This window comes from Podarcis raffonei, chromosome 13 (assembly GCF_027172205.1).
Source record: "Podarcis raffonei isolate rPodRaf1 chromosome 13, rPodRaf1.pri, whole genome shotgun sequence".
NCBI classification, from domain to species: domain Eukaryota; kingdom Metazoa; phylum Chordata; class Lepidosauria; order Squamata; family Lacertidae; genus Podarcis; species Podarcis raffonei.
The window spans coordinates 16604538-16626183 of NC_070614.1; the positions used below are offsets into that span (position 1 = coordinate 16604538).

General features: G+C 44.5%; 1 protein-coding gene across 2 annotated transcripts in view; it reads left to right on the forward strand.

The window, feature by feature from the left end:
* The first annotated feature begins 2916 nt into the window (after positions 1 to 2916).
* ACLY (ATP citrate lyase) overlaps positions 2917 to 21646 on the forward strand; it is a 56531-nt gene continuing 37801 nt past the window's right edge. For both annotated transcript variants that reach the window (XM_053360934.1, XM_053360935.1), the window contains exons 1-2: positions 2917 to 3073; positions 17690 to 17854. In XM_053360934.1, coding sequence (XP_053216909.1) covers positions 17696 to 17854 — 159 coding nt within the window. In that variant the 5' untranslated portion in view covers positions 2917 to 3073; positions 17690 to 17695. The remainder of the gene's footprint in view (positions 3074 to 17689; positions 17855 to 21646) is intronic.

Consider the following 21646-nt stretch of genomic DNA (forward strand, 5'->3'; position numbering starts at 1 on the left):
CTATACAAGGAAGCCATAAAAATCAGGTAGCAGCAGCAGTAGCAGCAGCAAGGAACACTGTTTGCTTTCAGGGTGTTGCTGGATCAAATCCATACAGAAGGATTCCTTCCAATTTCCTTGTAGGCACCATTTATTGAAAAAAAGGGATGGCTAATGCACACAAACAAATGCACACATGCTCCCAGGGGCAAGGGAATGGGAGGGAAGCCAGCGGGAGAGAAGTTTCCTGTGTTTTTTAAATATATTGTATCTTTGTGAACCATTTAGAAACAATTGTAGTTCAGCGGTATATGAATTGTTTAAATAAATAAAAGTCAATACCGTTAAACCGCTCAGGACTGTAATACTTTATGGACCGCCGCTTTCCATATGAACCTACCCGGACCCTGAGATCGTCTTCTGAGGCCCTCATTTGTGTGCCTCCTCACTGAGAGGTCCGGAGGGTGGCAACACGAGAACGGGGCCTTCTCTGCAGTGGCTCCCTGTCTGTGGAATGCTCTCTCCAGGGAAGTTTGCCTGGCGCCTTCATTACACACCTTTGGGCACCAGGCAAAATGTTCCTTTTTAACCAGGCCTTTGGCTTACCTGATCCGACATCCCATGCCCTTTTAAAATGCGGCTCTATTTTTTTTTGGGGGGGGTGTTATAGGTTTATTGTTTGTATTTTGATTTTATATATTGTGATTAGTTCTGTGAACTGCCCTGAGACCTCCGGGTATAAGGCGGTATATAAATTCAATCAATCAATCAATCAATCAATTGGTCTCAAATAAAGTTGTGCCACTGATAGTGTCAGGGCTCTGAATTGAAGGGGTACAGGATATGGCGCATGTGCGATCTTCCCCAGTGCAGTTCATGCCCTGCCAGTGACTCTGCACCTTTTAACCTGTTTCACCAGCATGCATATCTTGTGTTGTTCTGCCAGCACCTCTGCCTGGGCAGTGGCGTATCTGACATTCTGGTTTGGTGTACTGGGGCTTCCACCGAATCTTATTGTGCTGGAGGATCTCCAGTGGTGCTCATAGCCTCCAAAATTTGTTTTAGATACCTGTTTTCTAAGGGCTCGTTCACACTTCCACTTGCCTGCTCCTTAAACCCCCTCTTTAGTGTTCAGCTGGAAATCCAGATTGCCAATTGTTCCGATGGAGCACTAAAGGGTGGCTTTTCACTAAAGAGAGCAGCAGGATAAAAGGCAGTGTGGATGAGTCTTAAATTGGAAGTTTGGGCTGAGATGAATAAAGTTTTCACCAAGGAACAGGTGGGTGTTAGGCCGGGGCATCCTATAGTCAATAACTGTGTGGTTGCCCAATACACTTTGCTGCCTGAGGCGAAAGGACAAGATGGCACCTTCTCGACTGATGGTGGGCTAGAATTTCCGCTGCACCTGAGAGCTGCCTCACTCTTCCTAATGGTGGGGCTGGCCCTGTGTCCGCCATCTGACGAATAAAATGCATAGATAAAACAAATATATGAATAATAATCAGAAATTGTATGCTGCACAATTGCAGCCTAAATTATAAACTGATAAGGGGAAATGTTCCCAGAAGTACTGGGACTTGCCACGTGTTCCAAGGAACTCTAGCTTCTGCATGAGCCTATAGTGACCCATTTTATAAACATAATTATACATTTGAATCATAAAATTGCAGAGCGGCACCAGAGTGGTAGGGTGGTGTGGGTGGTTCTGCTGCACAGGGCACGGAGCTAAGGGGGTACAAAATAACAAAAACAATTAAAAAACCTATATTTAAACGGGTAAATATATAAGTAAAATAATAATAATAATTTTAAAACCTATATTTATATGGATAAATATACAAGTAAACTTAGGGGGAAACTGTACCAAAAGGAATTGTTGTAAAAATAAGAAATATCTGGGGGAGAGGGCAGCCAAATTTTGCTCAGAGTGCTCTATTACCAAGTCCACCCTTGTTGTAGAGTTGGAAGGGACCCTGAGGGTCATCTAGTCCAACCCCCAGTATTCAGTTTCCATTTTTTTTTTAAATTATAATTTCACTTTAACAAAAAAAATTAAAAGTAACCCACATGGGTGTAACCTCAGGGGAGGCAGGAGGGCAGGCTGCCCTCCCCCAATCAAATAAATAAATAAAAATACTTAAATAAAAGTAGAAATTGTGGGAAGATTTTGATAGATTTTTCTGAGCGCTTGGGGTCAAACGGCAGTAATTTAGAACTGTTCTTGAGACATTTCATTCCAATTCTGCTCGACAGACCTGGATGGAGGATGTTGACAGGTGTCTTGCCCCCACAACATAATCCTGCCTACGCCAATGGTAACCCATTTACAATATTCTAAATAAAATTTAAATGTCGTTGCTTAGCCTCCTTTCACGTGTCCCTGTTTTCCAGGGACATCCGTGACTTAGAGAAGCCGGTTTCTGATTTGATCCTGGAATGTCCCACTTTTCCTTAGGAGGTCGATATTTTTCATTGGAGAAATGTTGGAGGGTTATGGAGTTACCCGAGCCGTCTGAAGGCAATCCTGTGTAAGGAAGTTTTTACAAAAATGTTTCATGTTTTATTATGTTTTTATATATGTTGGAAGCTGCCCAGAGTGGCTGGAGCAACCCAGTTAGATGTGTGGGGTATAAATAGTAAAATTATCATTCTGGAATGGGACGTCCCTATTTTCATCGGGGGAAAGTTGGAGGGTATGAAACACCCGTCTTGTTAAGTTACAGTAAGGAAAGTGGGAGCCGGCAGATCGAGAAAACTACAGCTCCCAGAAGTCTTTGCAACACCTCCTCGCCACGCATCCCCGTCCCCCAAGCATCCCGTGTTCAGCTCGCAGGCGGTGAGCCAATGGGCGAAGTCAGGCATCGCTCAGGCAAGCAGCACGTGGGGGCCATGCTGCCCAATGGCAGGGCCGGGAGTGCATCTAGCCATATGAGAAGAGGCAGAGAAGGAGGAGTGAGCCAAAAAGAGGGGAAGGCGACGGGAAGCGAGGGGAGAGAGAAAGACTCCGACAAGAAAGCAGCAGCGGGGAGCAGCAGCTTCCGAAGTTGGGAAAGGCCCGGGGGAGGGAAGAAGGACAAGGCACTTTGCAGCAAAGGTAAGAGGAGGGAGACATTGATGATGATAATAATAATAAGAATGCAAACTCAAATGAATAAATGCATCTGTTTATTTCCATCGCCTCGTTCTCCGCATGGATGCAATGGGGGTAAATATATATCTATATCATTGCATCTCCTGGGCTGTCAAGGGGAGCGGGGAAGAAATGATTTTAGAGGAGCATTGTTCGAGAACGACCAGGGACCCATCACTTTTTCCCCACCCCAGCATCCCTGCAAGAGGTACTAGAGAAAAGCAGGGCCCCTTCACCCCAGGGAGTTTACCTATTGCTAGTTTTAGATTGTAAAGTCATCGGGGCGAATGCCTGCTCGGTTTTCTCATTAAAATTGAGTGTAAATCTTGGTCGTTAAACTTTTTTTCTTTAAGCACAATACACTTGGCACAATTTTAATAACTAGTCTTCCATTCTGTGTGCATAGCACCAGAAGTGCATCACTGTTTTTATTTCCCGAGAATGCATCTATGCGCCAGGATAGAAGTGAATTGTCTGCTCCCCCACACCCAGAGGGGTTGCAGCCAAATTATTTGGGCGAAATATTGCCAAGAACATTGGAGGTCTCGTTTGTTCCATCAGCCCTTGATAGGATTAAGATGACAAAGGGGCAAGACTTGGGTGGAGAAAGGAAGGTCTGAAGTTTTGAACCATGGGCATGTTGAGGGAGAAAGGGATACCTGCTTAGGTGTGTTTTGGAAGAATGGAAAGTTGAATCAAGAGAGAGAGACTTTCCTCCTTTTCATAAGTGCTAGCATGTAGGCATGACCTAGTGAAACTGACTGCCACAGGTTCAGGTCAGAGACAAGGAAGTACTTGCACATCGCATAATGAAATTACGGAATGCCTGGTCACAACATGTGGCCATGGGTGATAACTTTAGATGGCTTTTAAAAGGCTTAACAAATCTTGTGGAAGTTGAACCTGGCACTGGATATCAGTCTTAAGAGCCAAAATAGAGTCCATATTCTCAGGCAGTGTTGCATCAGAGATGTTTGGGAGCAGAACAAAGGAGGGCTTAATGTGCCCTTGTTGTGGGCTTCCAAAAAGCTACCAATGTGGGAAATAAGATGCTGAACTACAAAGATCTTATACCTTGATATAGAAATGCCATTCTTGCTAAATTTACCTTACCATCCTAAATGTAACCGGGGAAATCGGTATGGTGTGATCGAATCAATCCAAAGCCAAAGCTTCCTATGGTACTTACTGAGTTTTTTTGTTTTGTTAATTCTTTTAAGGAAAGGTGTTTTAAGTCCTTTGGCTCATCAGGTAACAGGAGATTAGCAAGTTTAAGAAATCATCATTACCACCTCCTCCCCTGGCCTTGCCACACTTTTGTCAAGTCTTTTGCCTCAGCTGTTGACTTCATTTTGTCTCTGGGCAGATCATATTCTCTCTTGATAGTTTTCTGTAGGCCCTACAGTGTTATGTTGGCATGAGCTAAGTGTTAAAAAAATAATAAGACAGCAACATGATAGAGAGCATAGGACACAGGAACCTTTAACTCAAACAAACACATATTTCACTACCCACTGAGAGAGCTCATGTTATTTTTGCTGTTAAGGATATATGGAGCTGCCTCATGGTGACTCAAAACAATGGCTTAGTATTGTCTCCTCTGGCTGGTAACTGGTCCACCAATGTTTTGGGCCAAGATACCTTTTACAGCTCTGCGATGGCAGATCATTTTTAATTGGAGACATTGGGAATTAAACCTGGAATCTTCCACATGTGGTCTTTTCCCCTTAGTTGTGACCCCCATCTCAGAGGACCCGAGAGACTGTTTTCTTTTTACTGGAAGAGTTTATGAGTAGTAAAAAGGCAAGAACATTGGTCAGTGATCCAGTCTGAGAAAGTTGGAAGGCTTACAGTATTTAAAGGGCAGGTTATTGGTAACAAAATATTCCAGAGCCCCTATGATGAATATCTTGCCTCCATCAAAGCAATGTCACTCTCTGCTGTTGGAGTTCACGTGGGCTAAACAAGCTGGTACCAAACAGAGAATTCAGGGTGAGGGGGTAAATATTATTGAGATTTTACTTAGCTGACCTCTGGTATATCATGTCGGAGACATCAAAGTTATATTGACATGTGAACCTGGGAAATCAAGAAAAACAGCTGAAAGTTCTGCTGGCCAAAACATTATTCTATAGAAGTCTGGGGGCTCTTTTGGTATATATCAGTATTTCACATCTCTAAGTCGAACAGTGAATTGTTTTCTTTTACTGTAGAAAGAGGACTGGAGTGTATAATTAATGATATTGGGAGCTCTTTGAAGGATGTTCTGGACTAAAGTGTGTGGGTAGGTTTTGTAGTTGTAGATCAGAGGGGCATCAGGATTATTGCTAAGTGCTTAAGCCCAGGCTGCTGACACACATTTGCAAGTGCTAATTTATTTGTACAGGAGCCTCTGGACAAGTTAAGTTGGTAGCTGGCTGGGGTGGGGTGGGGGAGTCTTACCAACATGCTGCTTTGGAGGATGCCCAACTGCCTTATAAGCAAGATTAAAATATTTTTAAAATTGGGGGGGGGGGAGTAGGTCAGGAGACATGTAAAAACCGCAGGGTTTGGGCCCCCTGAGACCCACCACTTTTGTCTGATCTTCCCATATGCCAAAGCAATCCAATAATGGGGCCGGAGGGAACCATGAGGTTATGAAGTCCGACACTGCAACCCAGGCTTTCTTGTAAGTGTGCAGTTTTGACCTTCTTTTAAGCAGCAAATTGGGAGCTTTCAGAGATGCTCTGTTTCATTCAAATCAGAGGCTGGGAACCTGGTTCCCTCATGTTGTTGGACTACAACTCCCATCATCCATGGCCATTGGCCATGTTAGCTGGGGCTGATGGAAGTTGGGAACCCAGCAATACCTGGAGAACTGCAGGTTCCCAGCCTCTGGTTTAAATGCTCTAGTTTTCAGACCATAGAGATGTTTGGAGGGACTATTCCAGTGTTAAAAGCTTGAGACTTTATATAAACGATTCCTTCCCACCACCATTTTTAAAAAGCACAAAATGTGTTCTGAGACATTCTGCCTGATACTGGTTCCAGCCAGAGCCCACAAACCCAAAGTGCTGCTTAGTTTTCTTAGCTTATTGTAAGCAAGATGAAAGATGCACTTTTAACTCACAGGTTCGTGGTATCTGTGCAGATATGAGGGATTTTAACTGTGCAACTGAGCAGCTCTTTACACATGTGTGTTATTTAAAAATGGAAAAAAATAAAAATGTAGGCAGGCTCCATTGAAATCCATGGTTTGTTGGTTTCCCTCTCCCTCACCTCATGTCATCTTTCACTGACTCCAATCAAAGATGGATTGCAGCCATAGATTTCAGGTATGACCTGTGTTACGAAAGCACAAACATGACAGACTCAGCCTGCTTGAAGCCATGCGTTGGCTTCTTTAATAAATCAGAGTGAATAATGGGGAAAGCTGATCTTGATCAGTGTTTTTGTGTCTTGGCTGGCACCTTCCCACCCACTATCCTCCGCTAATCCAGAACAAGACCTGTCTGTTAAGTACCCATTGAACTTTCTTTACAAAGCAAAGAGGGCAGATTACTGGGGTTGGCTGGACTGCGTAGCCGGGACTGCAGTTTGCCTGCCTTCTGAAGGTGGCACACGCTTGTAGAAATTACAGTTTTTAAAAACCTGGATACTTCTGCAGTCCGACGGCATAACATTTGGTGTAACAGTGGTGATCTGTTGTGCTTCTTAAGCTTCTTGGTCAGTGTCATTTCAGTTCTTTCCCCCCCAATTGTCCAACGGGAGAATTAAGGTCAAGGGTTAGGTGGTAGAGAAGAGGAAGGACTTTGACATTTCTTCCCCTGTGAGTTCTGTTAGGAACCAGTGTGGATAGCTAATCGGTGCTAGGGCATTGAGCTCTGTGCGTCGGTCCATATCTAATCCCTTGCAATGGCTGTGGATTGTCTTGTCTGAAGACCAGTTGCTGGGGAAAGTGCTTTAGTCCTCATGCCCTCATTGCGGGCTTTCCATAGGCCGTGAGAACAGGATCGTAGAACCATAGAGTCCAACTCCCTGCAATTCAGCTGTCTCTTATGGGGATTGAACCTGCAACCTTGATATTATCAGCTTCATGCTCTGAGCTTTTGGTCTGATGCAACAGGGCCCTTCTTATGGGTGCAGTGCTCTTACATTACACACACAAAGTCTTCCTGAGTACCAAGTCTGATGCTTTCTTTGTCTTGGGCAACAATGGACACTTACGGTAATCTTCTGCTTTGCTCTCCTTATCTGTATACAGGAGTCAGTGGATAGGAATTGAGGTTAGCTGTGTTGTCCTTCCTAAGTGTTGGCTAAACTGTCACTGCAGACTCAAACTGGCTGAATCCAACTGGTTAGTTTCTTATGGGGTGTTTCCGTTTTAGTCGGCTGGGTGGTGGTCATTATGGTCTAGATGTTGGGGGAACTGTGAGTGAAGGCAGTAGAGGATGGAGCCGTTCTTAACATTTGCATTATTTTCTGTGCTTTAACCAGAATTCTTAAGACATGTCTTCTTTTTGTGTGTTAAATTTACTGTTACCTGTCCAGGACTTTGGGATGAAGCAGGTGCCTACCTGCCTTTTATTATCAGTCCGCACTACAAGATGCATCAGTAAGTCTAGAAACAACGTCGTATTTGTCATGATTATTATTATTTATTGGTCCAAACAATTATTTTTAAAGACCTTGCAAGATTTTTAGTGTGATGGAACTCTTACATCAATCAGGTAGAACAGGCATGGATCTAGAATAGCTGTTTTCAAGCTATATTCCCAGGTGCTTAGTGGTTCCTTGCCAGGCAATCCTGTCCATGTTTACCTGGAAGTAAGTCCTGTTGACTTCAATGGGACTTACTCCCAGGTAAGTGTGTATAGTATTACAGCTTATTGGAGGTTCTGCAATGGTTGACTAACCATTTAGTTTGGCAGCATATGGGGGGCTATCAGTGTTCAAATTTAAAAGGTAAAAGGACCCCTGACCGTTAGGTCCAGTCGCAGACGACTCTGGGGTTGCGGCGCTCATCTCGCTTTATTGGCCGAGGGAGCCGGCGTACAGCTTCCGGGTCATGTGGCCAGCATGACTAAGTCACTTCTGGCGAACCAGAGCAGCACACGGAAACGCCGTTTACCTTCCCGCCGGAGTGGTACCTATTTGTCTACTTGCACTTTGATGTGCTTTCGAACTGCTAGGTTGGCAGGAGCAGGGACTGAGCAACGGGAGCTCACCCTGTTGCGGGGATTCGAACCGCCGACCTTCTGATCAGCAGGCCCTAGTCTCTGTGGTTTAGACCACAGCGCCACCCGTGTTCCTTGTTCAAAATTAGCCGGGCACATTTTGCACCTGGCTATTGGCCCCTTGCAACTAAGTGAATACGCATGGGCTCCAGGATAGTGCCTGACATCTCCACTATCTGGAGGTGCATGCCTGGGAATCATTGATTCTTGTTTTCACACACGCATTCTGTAGAATTCTATCAGTTATGTTTATCTGCACAATCAGAATGAATTTCAGGAACAAAAATGCTTTTTTTCTGTGCAGCCTGAGCAGGGAACAACGTTATAGTTAATCATTGTTGCTTGTCTTCATTTACCGTACCCCACTGCCCTACATTATGAATGGCCTGTGTCACCATTAAGAAAAATAGGTTGGAGTGGGATCAAGCGACTTGTCTTCTTTAAGTTCTCCAAGCTCTTAACTTTGCTCAAGGTTGTCTTCTGAAGCAGCCAGGTGTTGAACTGATAATCAGTCACAGCCAGTCCATCGTTTGAAAAACCAAGACTTTAGAGCCACCTGGCCCCAAGATGGCAACCAGACATTCCGTTTGGGCGACTGTAACCATGGTTTAAGGAGCCATTTGGCGCCTAACTTATACAGTATATCTTGAGTTCCTAACACTGTTTCTAAACCTGGCTTATACCTGCTGATTGTCTCTACCTGTAGGGCCTAGGAAAGGTTATTGTAAGGCTTGCCTTGTTTGTTAGGGAGAAAATGTTCAATTGCATCGGGGAAAGGAATGTTTCGGCAATTAGGTATTGGGCAATATTTAATATTCCAATCCTTTTGCAAGCCAAGATCCTGTTCCCAGTATTTGCAGAGGGGCAAAAGTGACGGAGGAAGCTCAGCTGCTGACGTAGCCATGCTTTGGCTGAGGTAGCCTCCTGTCTGTTAGCACAAGGCAACTTGCCAGCTGTTACACCTTTTTGTGGAGTCGAAACCCCCGTTGAGAATGGCAGCTGTTCTGCCTGAGATCAGGCAAGCAGAACAAGGATATGTAGTCCTTCCTGTGCATTTGACAGCTACTTGAGGAAGGCTTTGAATATTTATGGTTGATGTGGCATTTTGTCTTGCTTTAATTTGGTTTTTTTATTTCTTTTAAAAATAAAACCTTATCGTATGCTGAGCACCAATGGGGAGATTGCCCCAGAGTGACGATGCATGTTAATTTATGAGAGCAGGAGGACAATAGCAATTCATCCAGTCCATTTCCCATTTAATCCATAGAAGTGCATGGTCATTCCTGGACCCACTTTCAGGGAACCTAAACTGAACATCTCTCCCTTGTATGACTTAGCTCACGTAAGTGTTTTGCTAGCGGTGCTTGAATTTTATTTATCTGCTCTTAGAACATTTTCTGTTTGCGCTTCTCTACAACCCCCCCCCCTAAAAGAAAAAAGTTCTCCTTTTTGATGGATGCCAGTGGGGAAGCTCCTGTGATGGTGCATATTAATGTTACAAATTTGGTCAGAGGCAGACAGAAAAGCAAATGGCAGGTGCAAGGCCAACAGCAATGCTTTGTTTACTCAGCAAAAGCAGACACTGAGCTAGCTGTTTTGCATGAAGACTTTTGTGAAAGCAACTGAAATGTGGCAACCTGTAAAAGGGTAAAAGAGTGCTGGGAAATAATTCATAATGAATTGGAAAAAAAAAAGTTTAAAAGTACTTTTCCAAAACAATCCAGAGTCCTTTTTGTTGGGGATAATTTAGACTGAAATTCCCAGGTGTCAAAAAAGGTTATTTACGTATGCCACTACTGCAGACCTTGGTTTTGTTAGCCCAAAGATGGAAAAAAAGCGAGGTCCCAACAAAAGAAGAATGGCAACTTAAGCTGATGGAATATGCGCAGCTTGCAGGCCTTACAGAATAAGACAGGCTTCCTCAACCTCGGCCCTCCAGATGTTTTGAGACTACAATTCCCAGCATCCCTGACCACTGGTCCTGCTAGCTAGGATCATGGGAGTTGTAGGCCAAAAACATCTGGCGGGCCGAGGCTAAGGAAGCCTGGAATAAGAGAACAAGAAAAACATACGTTTGAAGAAGATTGGAAAATGTTTATTGATTATTTGGGGGGGGGATTGTGTACACTTGAAAACGTTGGCAGCATTAAGATAAATTCAACAGTGTACACAAGTTTTGATGAATGTAATAATGGAATACTGAATGGTTTAGTTATGTAAAGTATGCAGGGATTTATGCATTATGAACCATGGAAAGAGAAGAAGGGAAGTCATTGACGTTTTAAGGTTGCTTAAACGAATATTCTAAATTGTAAAACAGAACATTTCATAAAAATTATAAACATAAAAAAATACTTTTGTGAAAGCTCCTTATGCAGATTTTAAGATCCTGTGCTGGTAACCAAAGAGTGTAGGGCAGGGGTCAGCAAACTTTTTCAGCAGAGGGCCGGTCCACTGCCCCTCAGACCTTGTGGGGGCGGGGCTGGACTATATTTTTTGGGGGGCAAATGAACGAATTCCTATGTTCCACAAATAACCCAGAGATGCATTTTAAATAAAAGGACACATTCTACTCATGTAAAACACACGGATTCCCGGACCATCCGTGGGCCTGATTTAGAAGGCGATTGGGCCGGATGCGGCCCCCAGGCCTTAATTTGCCTACCCATGCCCTATACGATGACCTGTTTTTACTTGAGTAGAATGTGCCCTTTTATTTAAAATGCATCTCTGGGTTATTTGTGGGGCCTGCCTGGTGTTTTTACATGAGTAGAATGTGTGCTTTTATTTAAAATGCATCTCTGGGTTATTTGTGGGGCATAGGAATTCATTAATTATTTTTTTTCAAAATATAGTCCAGCCCCGCACAAGGTCTGAGTGACAGTAGACCGGCCCCCTGTTGAAAAAGTTTGCTGACCCCTGAATAGGGTGACCAAAGCAGTTTCTGATACTCAGGAACCTTGCTCAAGAAGGGTATTCTTTGGTTATGACCCCTTGGTTGGGGGTCTGTGTGGCCCCCATGCCGTGTAGGAGTTAGAGGGGAAAGTGGAATTCTTTGTATGGAATTGCTTGTCTTGTCACGCTCTTTGGAACTGCTCCGATCTCCCTTCTTCCTGTCATGCTCCCCTGCCCTTTTCTGTCAGATTCGGAGCGCTATTTGACAACAGCGTCTGGAAGATTGATGTGACCTCCGTTCATAGAAGACCTTTGAGAAGCAGGTCTCTTGCAACATTCCAGGGGGGAAACGAATCCTTTGCAAGCTTTTCATGACTACTCCTTAAAATGAAATGGAGACTTGTGTCTCTTTCAGCGCCAAGAGAAGTAGCAAGTGTTTGTGGTGGGTGGAGGTCTTCCAGAATAGGGAACAGGGTGCAATTCATTCTCTCCCTACCCTGGCAAAAGGTGGGTTGTACCCAAAGCAGGAGAGGGGAGGAGTGAAATGATGGGGGCATGGCTCTTGGGCCTGAAGAAATTAGACACACCTTCAGTTCAGAGATGTAGCAGAATTGACTGCCCTCAGAGGAGGTACAGACAGAAAAGTGATGTGTGCTGAGGGACAGGAGGTGAGCTTCCGTAAGGGCAGTTAGTTCTCTTTCTTGCACCTTCTAAGGCTCTGTGCACATCATTTGTAGCTCAACCCCTCCCAAGAACCCTGGGAATTATGGTTTACTCCCATTGGAATTCCCAGCACCCATTACAAACTACAGTTCCCATTTTTGAGTGGTAGGGGAAACATGCTTTAAATGTATGTTGTGTGCACAGCCTAAGAATAAAGTTGCTGTTTTAAGTGAAGTGTACCATCACCTTTAATTCAGAGAAAAGTGTTCCTCTACTGCCAGACATTGGGAAGCCGAGCCCTGTGGGAAGATGCAAATGTTTGAGAGTTGCACAGAGGTCTTCTGTGTCTTTAGCAGGTGCATGGCAGACAGAAACCTGGCCAACACAGTCTTTTTCAGCTTGGCACTATGGCGTTTGGGAAAATGCTGTACTTCTGGTGTGGGCAGTGATGAGCAAACTTGGCCCTTCAGCTGTTTTGGGACTACAGTTCCCATCACCCCTCACCACTGGTCCTGTTAGCTAGGGATGATGGGAGTTGTAGTCCCAAAACAGCTGGAGGGCCAAGTTTGGCCATCACTGGGTGTGGGGAACCTTTAGCCACCAGAAAAAGATGGCAGTCCTTGGCTGGGGGGCGGTCAGTATCTTGGAACTCTTTTAGAAATCCTAAAAACTCTCTAGCCCTGTTCAGGTGTTCAAAGAATGTGTGAGGACACCCATGTGCACACTAGCCTCCCACTTCTAATGTCTCCATCTCTTCTGCCTCCAAACTCATGATATTTGAATCCCCTAATGGGGCTTCTATAAATAAATGCATGCTTATTATGGGTTTATTCTGGCCTCCTTTGGGAATAAGAATGCAAGGCCAGCCTTTATCTAAAATGCTCAGTTAAGGGTGGATTTGCTTCATGTGCTTGGGTCTGTTTTCATCCTGGCATCTTGATGGGGTTTCTTTTAGTTATGGCTCCCAAATGCATCCATGCAAAAGCTGGCCCTGGGTCTGTTGGAGAAACAAGTGCTTTGACGGTTCTCCCCGCCACGTTTGGGTGCTGTTGAGAGTGTGCACCTGTGGCTTTCAGCAGAGAGCTCAGTGTGACTAGGGATGCCGGATGTGTCCATGTGTGGATGTCCCATTAAAGAAAGGAAAGGATAGCAGGACCGTTCGTAGCTGTGTTGACTTTTCAGCTAGCTTGGTGGCCCAGGTGCTGTGGAAATGACTCTGCAGCAACGCGTTTGACAGCAAAGGAAAGATGTAGCTTGAGAATGCCTGATTGACTTGTGATCTCTCTCCTTTTAACCTCACTGGCCTGGTACATTAGTGGCAGGGCGTCTGTAGCTGATCTCAAAGGCAGGGGAACAAGAGTTGGTCTGATTCCTGCCTTTCTGCCGTCTGTGAATTAAAATACTGTGCGTCCTTGTCTGTCCTGCTCCTTCATGCCATATCGCATGCTGTTCAGCATAGCAATCGTCCGTCAACTGAGCAAGGGGTGAGCAGGATCCTATTTTCTCATGTTCTCACTGTCGAGAGAAGTCTATCATTTCTTTATTCTCCCCATGTACAACTCTGTGCTCTGAGATCCAAAGCTGTCTTTGTGTGTGTACACACTGTCTTCCCTTGGAGCAAAGATAATTGGTTATCTGTCGCCGGTTACATGCATAAGCAATTGACAGCCTTCATTGGGTCTGTCTGGGCATGTTGAATTGCGAGAGTTCTCGGATTTATCATCCAAGAAAACAACTCTACCAAGAAAGCTCTACCAGGTGATTTCCAACTTCTGGTGGCCGGGGGACACTTTGCTTTCATGCACTGCAAAAGGTTTCTCCTGCAGTGTGAAAAACTTAATAATTTCCTTGCCTTTCCAATGGAGCCTTCTTGCTATTATTCTACATGTATTGCTCCTCTGAGCTTGCTGCCTGTTTAGAGGAGAATTACGATGCAAGCAAGCCTTTCTCTGCAGAGATCCAACAGGATGGGGGTTTGGAATTATAGGCATCTTGAATTATTTAATTTCTCACAGCACAGCTAGGAATTCTCTTGTGGTCCAAGTTCTGGAAATTGTTTTTCTTCCTGAAATGTGGAAAAAGCAAAGCGAAACAACACTTTCACAAAAGCACCCTGCCAGTCTCTTCAGTTCCTTTTTTTCCTCCCCAGCATCCTCCAACTTTCTCTGTTGATAAAGGCTCTTCAATCAGCACCCTCATCAGCCTGATTGCTTTGTGTGTAATTGTGTCCTTAACGCTCTCCTGCAGGGCTGAGATTGTGGTGTCTTCAGGCTTGAAAATGGAAAGGAGAGAACTTTTGGTGGATGCCTTTGTCTTTTAAATTTTGCTTCTAGTTAGTACAGTGGTACCTTGGGTTACAGACGCTTCAGGTTACAGACTCTGCTAACTCAGAAATAGTACCTCGGGTTAAGAACTTTGCTTCAGGATGAGAACAGAAATCGTGCTCTGACGGCGCCGCAGCAGCAGGAGGCCCCATTAGCTAAAGTGGTGCTTCAGGTTAAGAACAGTTTCAGGTTAAGAATGGATCTCCGGAACGAATTAAGTTCTTAACCCGAGGTACCACTGTAGAATTATACACGGCCTTGGATGTTTGGGATGACGGGTGATACAGAAACGTGAAGGCCAGGGGTCAGCAAACTTTTTCATCATGGAGCTGGTCCACTGTCCCTCAGACCTTGTGGGGGGCCGGACTATATTTGGGGAAAAAAATATGAATGAATTCCTATGCCCCACAAATAACCCAGAGATGCATTTTAAATAAAAGGACACTTTCTTCTCATGTAAAAACATGCTGATTCCCGGACCATCCGTAGGCTTGATTTAGAAGGTGATTGGGCCGGATCCGGCCCCCAGGCCTTAGTTGCCTACCCATGGTGAAGGCTATAAAAAGGTAAAGGTACCCCTGCCCGTACGGGCCAGTCTTGACAGACTCTGGGGTTGTGCGCCCATCTCACTTAAGAGGCCAGGGGCCAGCGCTGTCCGGAGACACTTCCGGGTCACGTGGCCAGCGTGACAAAGCTGCATCTGGCGAGCCAGCGCAGCACACGGAAATGCCATTTGCCTTCCCGCCGGTAAGCGGTCCCTATTTATCTACTTGCACTTTGACGTGCTTTCGAACTGCTAGGTTGGCAGGCGCTGGGACCGAGCAACGGGAGCTCACCCCGTCGCGGGGATTCGAACCGCCGACCTTTCGATCGGCAAGCCCTAGGCGCTGAGGCTTTTACCCACAGCGCCACCCGCGTCCCGGTGAAGGCTATAGCTGCCTTTAAATGTGAAGGAGGAGTATCTGTGCAGAATTCATTCCTTTTGCCAGATTTATTTTGCAAGGTATCTTGTCCCCCTGCCCCCACCAGTCCATCCACATTCTCAAGGAAGGTACTAATTTGCAACATGTTTCACGGAGCAATAGGGAATTGGAGATCTCACTGGGAGGGGACCCCACCCCTTTCCATAAAACCTACTATTAACAAAAATGTTTGCCTGAAAGGAGAGCGTTTTCTAGCTCTTGTAAAACAAGTAAACCTGGATGTTAGAGATAAGATTGGTAACAGCATCTGATTTGCTATGAAGGAATAGCCTAAAGTACAGAATTGTCTAAATGGGGTCTCCTTCTCCGTATTTTGAGTGGGAGTGGCAGTGGATTAGAGCATGGGTAGGCAAACTAAGGCCCAGGGGGCCGGATCCGGTCCAATCGCCTTCTAAATCTGGCCCACAGGCGGTCTGGGAATCAGCGTGTTTTTACATTAGAATGTGTCCTTTTATTTAAAATGCATCTCTGGGTTATTTGTGGGGCCTGCCTGGTGTTTTTACATGTGTAGAATGTGTGCTTTTATTTAAAACGCATCTCTGGGTTATTTGTGGGGCATAGGAATTCGTTCATTTCCCCTCAAAAAATATAGTCCGGCCCCCCACAAGGTCTGAGGGACAGTGGACTGGCCCCCTGCTGAAAAAGTTTGCTGACCCCTGGATTAGAGGTTTGTTTCAGCATCCATTAAAAAACTCTTAAGTTTGGCTCTTTGTCACAAAGGGCAGCACACTGGACTCCCAGGCAACTTTAATACAATTCCTGCAGTGGGCTCCCTTTCTGTTTCCAAAGGCTATAGGTTTGAGTACCACACAATTGCTTGGGAATCCAGTCTTGTACTGAATACCCGCCGGCTGAAGTACTTCAGGATTCGGCCTTGATTGCGCAACAACGGGATCTGGCCGTGACAGCACAACTTTTAGCAAACCATATCGCAAAGAAGCGTTGCCAGTTTAAACCCATTGTCTGAAGTAGGAACCAAATCAAAGAAAGGGAAATAAGTACCCAGCCTCCTCACACCTTTACTTTTTGCTTTTTTAAAAGTTCCTCGCAGTTAAGAACAACACCTCCCGCTATCTCCCAACATTACTTAGAGACTTCCAAGGTTGTAGATCCAAAGTGATTATTAAGCTCTATCCTTTATTCCCTCAACCCTTCTTTAATCTGGTTCTCTGCTTGCTCCAGTTAGCATAGGGACAATCACTTGAACAGAAGTAACTGCCTTGACTTCCTCTATCTCCTTTTGAATTCTGGCTAATAATAATAATAGGCAATAGTAAAACATAAAAACTCACTATTACCTAATTCACCTGCTGGAGCAGGGGCGACCCTGTCGCCATAGTAACCCTGGTGAGTGGTTTTTGTTAATGCCTTTTAAAAAATAAATTCCTTCCCCGGAAGACAAGTTCAAAATATTATACATATTTGTACTTTTCTGGGACTAATGGGTTGAGAGCACGGTCAAATGCTTTTGAACTTCCATATGCTTTTTGGAAAGCTTTATTTGGTCTCGACTTGGTTATTGGCACAGAGTGGGCTCACCAAAAGCCAAAAAACCACAGTGGGACTGAAAATTCAGACGGGGTAACGTTTGCACTATACATTTAAATTACATGGCTTCCCCCCAAAGAATCCTGGGAATTGTAGTTTATTAAGAGCGCTGGGAATTAAGACTCAGTAAGGGATAAACTGCAGTACCCAGGATTCTCTGGGGAAGCCCAAGTGCTTTAATGTGTGGGTGTGACCTTGAATTTGCGAAAAAGGCAGTCATTTCTGCCTTGGAGGACAGAAGCTCTTATGTACCACCAGCACTCTACTCCCAGTTTGTTTTACAAAGGGGAGCATCCATGCATTCTCTCCCCCCCACCCCCGCATTTTGAGTGGTACTGCGCATTAGGAATGTGACTACCATTGGGGACTGTGCTGGGAATCTGTACCTCCAGATCAAAGGCCGTATTAATTTACTTTCTAGGATTTACACTTTTCATCAGAACCTTTAAAATCACTGACCTAGTGTGATCTAGTGGGTCAGTGATTTTAAAAGGTTCTGATGAAAAATGTAAATCCTAGAATGTAATTTAGAGATCACACTAGACAAGAGTTTCAAAAAGCATGGGGGAAATGCAGAAAATACTTCACAAAACAGTGCCCTAAAATACATACCTGGACTTGTTTCGATTAATGTCTGCAGGAGACTTTGTGGATATTTAAGTTATAATTAGAAAAATCTTAATAATTATTCATAAAGGAAACAGCTTATAAGAAGCAAATAAGGAGACCAGATACAGGATAAAGGAAGTCTTTTATTTGGTTGTTTGTATTGTTGTATGTTATGCTCATTGTATGTTATGTTCATGTTTAACAAGGGTGGATTTGTGTATTGGGGGGTGGGGGGTTTATGTTATGTTGTAAATAAAATTCCAACAAAAATTTAAAAAATAAAAATAAAATCAAATCACTGACCTAGGTGTATCCTTCTTTTTTTAAAAACGTTTGCATTAGGTAGCCATGTCCGCCAAAGCAATTTCGGAGCAGACGGGGAAGGAATTCTTGTACAAATACATCTGCACGTCCTCAGCCATCCAGAACCGCTTCAGATATGCCAGAGTGACTCCTGATACCGACTGGGATCGGCTAATCCAAGATCACCCCTGGCTCCTGACTGAGGTGAGCAGAACCGGCTGTAGTTGTTGTAACACACAAAGCAAGAACCCATAAAGTAAGAAGCTATACAGGCCCAGAACAAAATGCTTTTAAGCCTCCTTGTTGTGCATACAATGGAACGTACACAGCTGAAAGTTCATGGGCATCGGGAACGCTTACATAAAGGACTCCAGCCACTCTAACATGATTGACGAAGAAGGGCTTTCCAAAGCAGGTTAAACCTTTTGCCCATGGGCAAGAAGTGTTTGGTCCCCCTATGTGCTGGCATTCGTCATGCTTGCCTTGGTGCTGAAATAGACCCTTGTCTTCTCGGTTATAAAAGATTATGATAATACATTTTTATTTATACCCCGCCCTCCCCGGCCAGAACCGGGCTCAGGGTGGCTAACACCAATAAAATTACTATAACACATCATAGGAAAGAAAAAAAACCCAGTTAATTAAAATACGGGTTAAAATACAATTTAAAATGCAGCCTCATTTTAGTAGTAGCCATAAATCAAAACCATAAGGGGAGGGAAACATAAGGGTCAGACTGAGTCCAAACCAAAGGCCAGGTGGAACAGCTCTGTTTTGCAGGTTCTGCAGAAAGATGTCAAGTCCTGCAGGGCCCTGGTCTCTTGTGACAGAGCGTTCCACCAAGTGAGGGCCAGTACTGAAAAGGCCCTGGCCCTCGTTGAGGCCAATCTAACCACCGTGCGGCTCTGGGCCTTGTTGTTATTTGTGGACTTTAAGGTCCTCCGTGGGGCATACCAGGAGAGGCGGTCCCATAGGTACGAGGGTCCTAGGCCGCATAGGGCTAGGACAGTTGGCTGACAAAATATTCAAAAATCATTTGTTCTTTTTTAAATTAGAAAGACGACAAAACTATTGTGATCATCGGCAGCTTCGATTCCTTACCCTAGTTACAGAAACAAATCAAGTTAGCTGTTAATATTAACACATTAACAAGCCTGGATAGCTCAGTTGGTTAGAGAGAATATTATGAAAATGATATACAGGTGGTACATGACCCCAGTCAAGCTTGCAAAAATCTATCATTTGCCCGATAATAAATGTTGGAAATGTAAGGAAACCGAAGGTACATTCTTTCACCTTTGGTGGACGTGCCCTAGGATTAAGGCTTTCTGGGAAATGATATATAATGAATTGAAAAAGGTATTTAAATATACCTTCTTGAAGAAACCAGAGGCCTTTCTCTTGGGCATGGTCGGCCAAGTGGTGCCAAAGAAGGACAGAACGTTTTTTATGTATGCTACAACAGCAGCAAGAATACTCATCACAAAGTATTGGAAGACGCAAAATTTACCCACTCTGGAAGAATGGCAGACTGGCAGAATCCGTGACCAGGGAGAAGAGTCGGCAGAAGAAGATTGGAAAAAATTTAAGGACTGCTTACAGAAATATTGTAAAATTAAGGAATGTTGAATGATGCTGGATTGAAATTGAGTGGTTTCTAGCTGTAATGATATAAAGGAATATGAAAAAAAGGATTGGATAGAAAACAAGGTGTTATTATAAGCTGTAATGCTTTAAGTTAAGGATTTGCTGAACAAATAATTTGAAATGGAATACAAGAAGGGGAGGTATGAGGAGGTCAGAGAAATATGTTATTGAAAAGTATGTATTATGAACTATACGTTTTTTAAATGTTTTTTGTTTGCATAAAAAATTGAAAACTTTAATAAATATCTTTTAAAAAAAATGGATAGCTCAGTTGGTTAGAGCAGGCGTCCCCAAACTTGGCCCTCCAGATGTTTTGGGACTACAATTCCCATCTTCCCTGGCCACTGGTCCTGTTAGCTAGGGATGATGGGAGTTGTAGTCCCAAAACATCTGGAGGGCTGCATTTGGGGGTGCCTGGGTTAGAGTGTGGTGCTGATAACACCATGGTTGCAGGTTTGATCCCCTTATTATGGGACAGCTAGATATTCCTGCATGGGGGGGTTGGATTAGGTGATTCTACAGCTCCCTTCTAACTCTACAAGTCTATGATTCACAGTATTTGACCAGTCGGCTGACAAGTGTGGCCAGTTGCATGTTTGGGGTGCAAACTTTAACTGGCACAGAATCTTAGGTCCTCTGTGTCACCCTCTTGGAGAGTTTTAGGACCTCGCCCCAGTTTTTAAGTGTGCAAGGAGACATCCTGTCCCCAGTTCCTTTCTATAGCTTGATCTCCTGGCTGCCATCCAGTTTAATCACATTTAGCCAAACACAGATCTGCCACACAGTCCCATTTTTCTCTCTGATGGAAGGCAGCTGTACTGCTGGCTAATTAAATACCCTGCACTTAGTTATGTGAGTCAGTGGCTGGCATGCCTCAGCGAGGAGAATATAGTTTTCCGTGAGCTTTGCCGGAAGGCAGCAAGGGCTCCGGGTGCCTTTCTCAATTAATTCAAGGATTAATAGGATCCTTAAAGCAGGAGCTGGAAGAAATATTTTCGGATCCTTAAATGCTGGCATGAATGTTTCGACTTGCGGTTATGTTAGGGCACTTGCTCCCCTGTGGTGAGTGGAATTACCTACAGCTGACCAGACAGGGAAGTGGAAGAAGCACCAATGCATTTGAGGGGAGGCAATTTGAGATAGTTAAAGCTATGGTTTTCCCAGTACAGTGGTACCTCGGGCTACATACGCTTCAGGTTACAGACTCTGCTAACCCAGAAATAGTACCTTGGGTTAAGAACTTTGCTTCAGGATGAGAATAGAAATTGCGGCGCGGCGGCAGCAGGAGGCCCCATTAGCTAAAGTGGCGCTTCAGGTTAAGAACAGTTTCAGGTTAAGAACGGACCTCCAGAATAAATTAAGTACTTAACCCGAGGTACTTAACACGAGGTACCACTCTAGTAATGTACCATAAAGCTGGACCATAAAGAAGGCTGATCGCCGAAGAATTGATGCTTTTGAATTATGGTGTTGGAGGAGACTCTTGAGAGTCCCATGGACTGCAAGAAGATCAAACCTATCCATTCTGAAGGAAATCAATTATGTTATATGCTATTATTGTAATTTTACTGTTGTTAGCTGCCCTGAGCCCGGTTGTGGCTGGGGAGGGCGGGGTATAAATAAAATAATAATAATAATAATAATAATAATAATAATAATAATAATTAATATTAATATTATTATTAAGCCATGAGGAGAGAGCAATGCCTGCACAGTTGTGACTGCTTTCTTGTGCTAAAAATGTGCACAGATTGCTTCCAGGAAGCAACACTTATCTATGATCTTAGCTGTGCCGGTTTCTTTGTTACTTCTGCTATGTGACCTCTTTGCATGGAGAGCGTATGAGAACCTAAACTAGGCCTCGCCCTTCTCGGAAACTGGCAAGTTGTTTGCAAATTTTTCACTTATCACCTGTAGGGATAGTTTTCCAGTTTTGGTTTTCCTTTTGCTAGAACATTAGCAGTGGCAAAATTTTTATCTGTGGTTGCAAGAACCAATGATCCCTATATTCTGAACAAAATGCTTGTTTAACCTGGAGGCAGCGGCGTAGCGTGGGTTGCCAGCACCCGGGGCAAGGCAAGTAATTTGCGCCCCCTAACCCCTAACCTGCCGCCGCTGCCAGCTGCTTCTTGCTGCTGCCTGGTCTGGTCTGGTGTGGTTCTCTCCCGCGCTCAGCGCTGCGCTGGGCGGCCGCTGCACTGTCCCTCCCCCAGATAGTCCCTCGCTCTCTCTCCGCACCGCACGCCTGGCACCCACCCCCTCCACAGTGGGCAGCGACCCGGCGGCTCGGATCGGATTTGCACAGCCAGCACTGCAGTGAGAGTGAGTGAGTGAGCCAGGTAGGGGCAG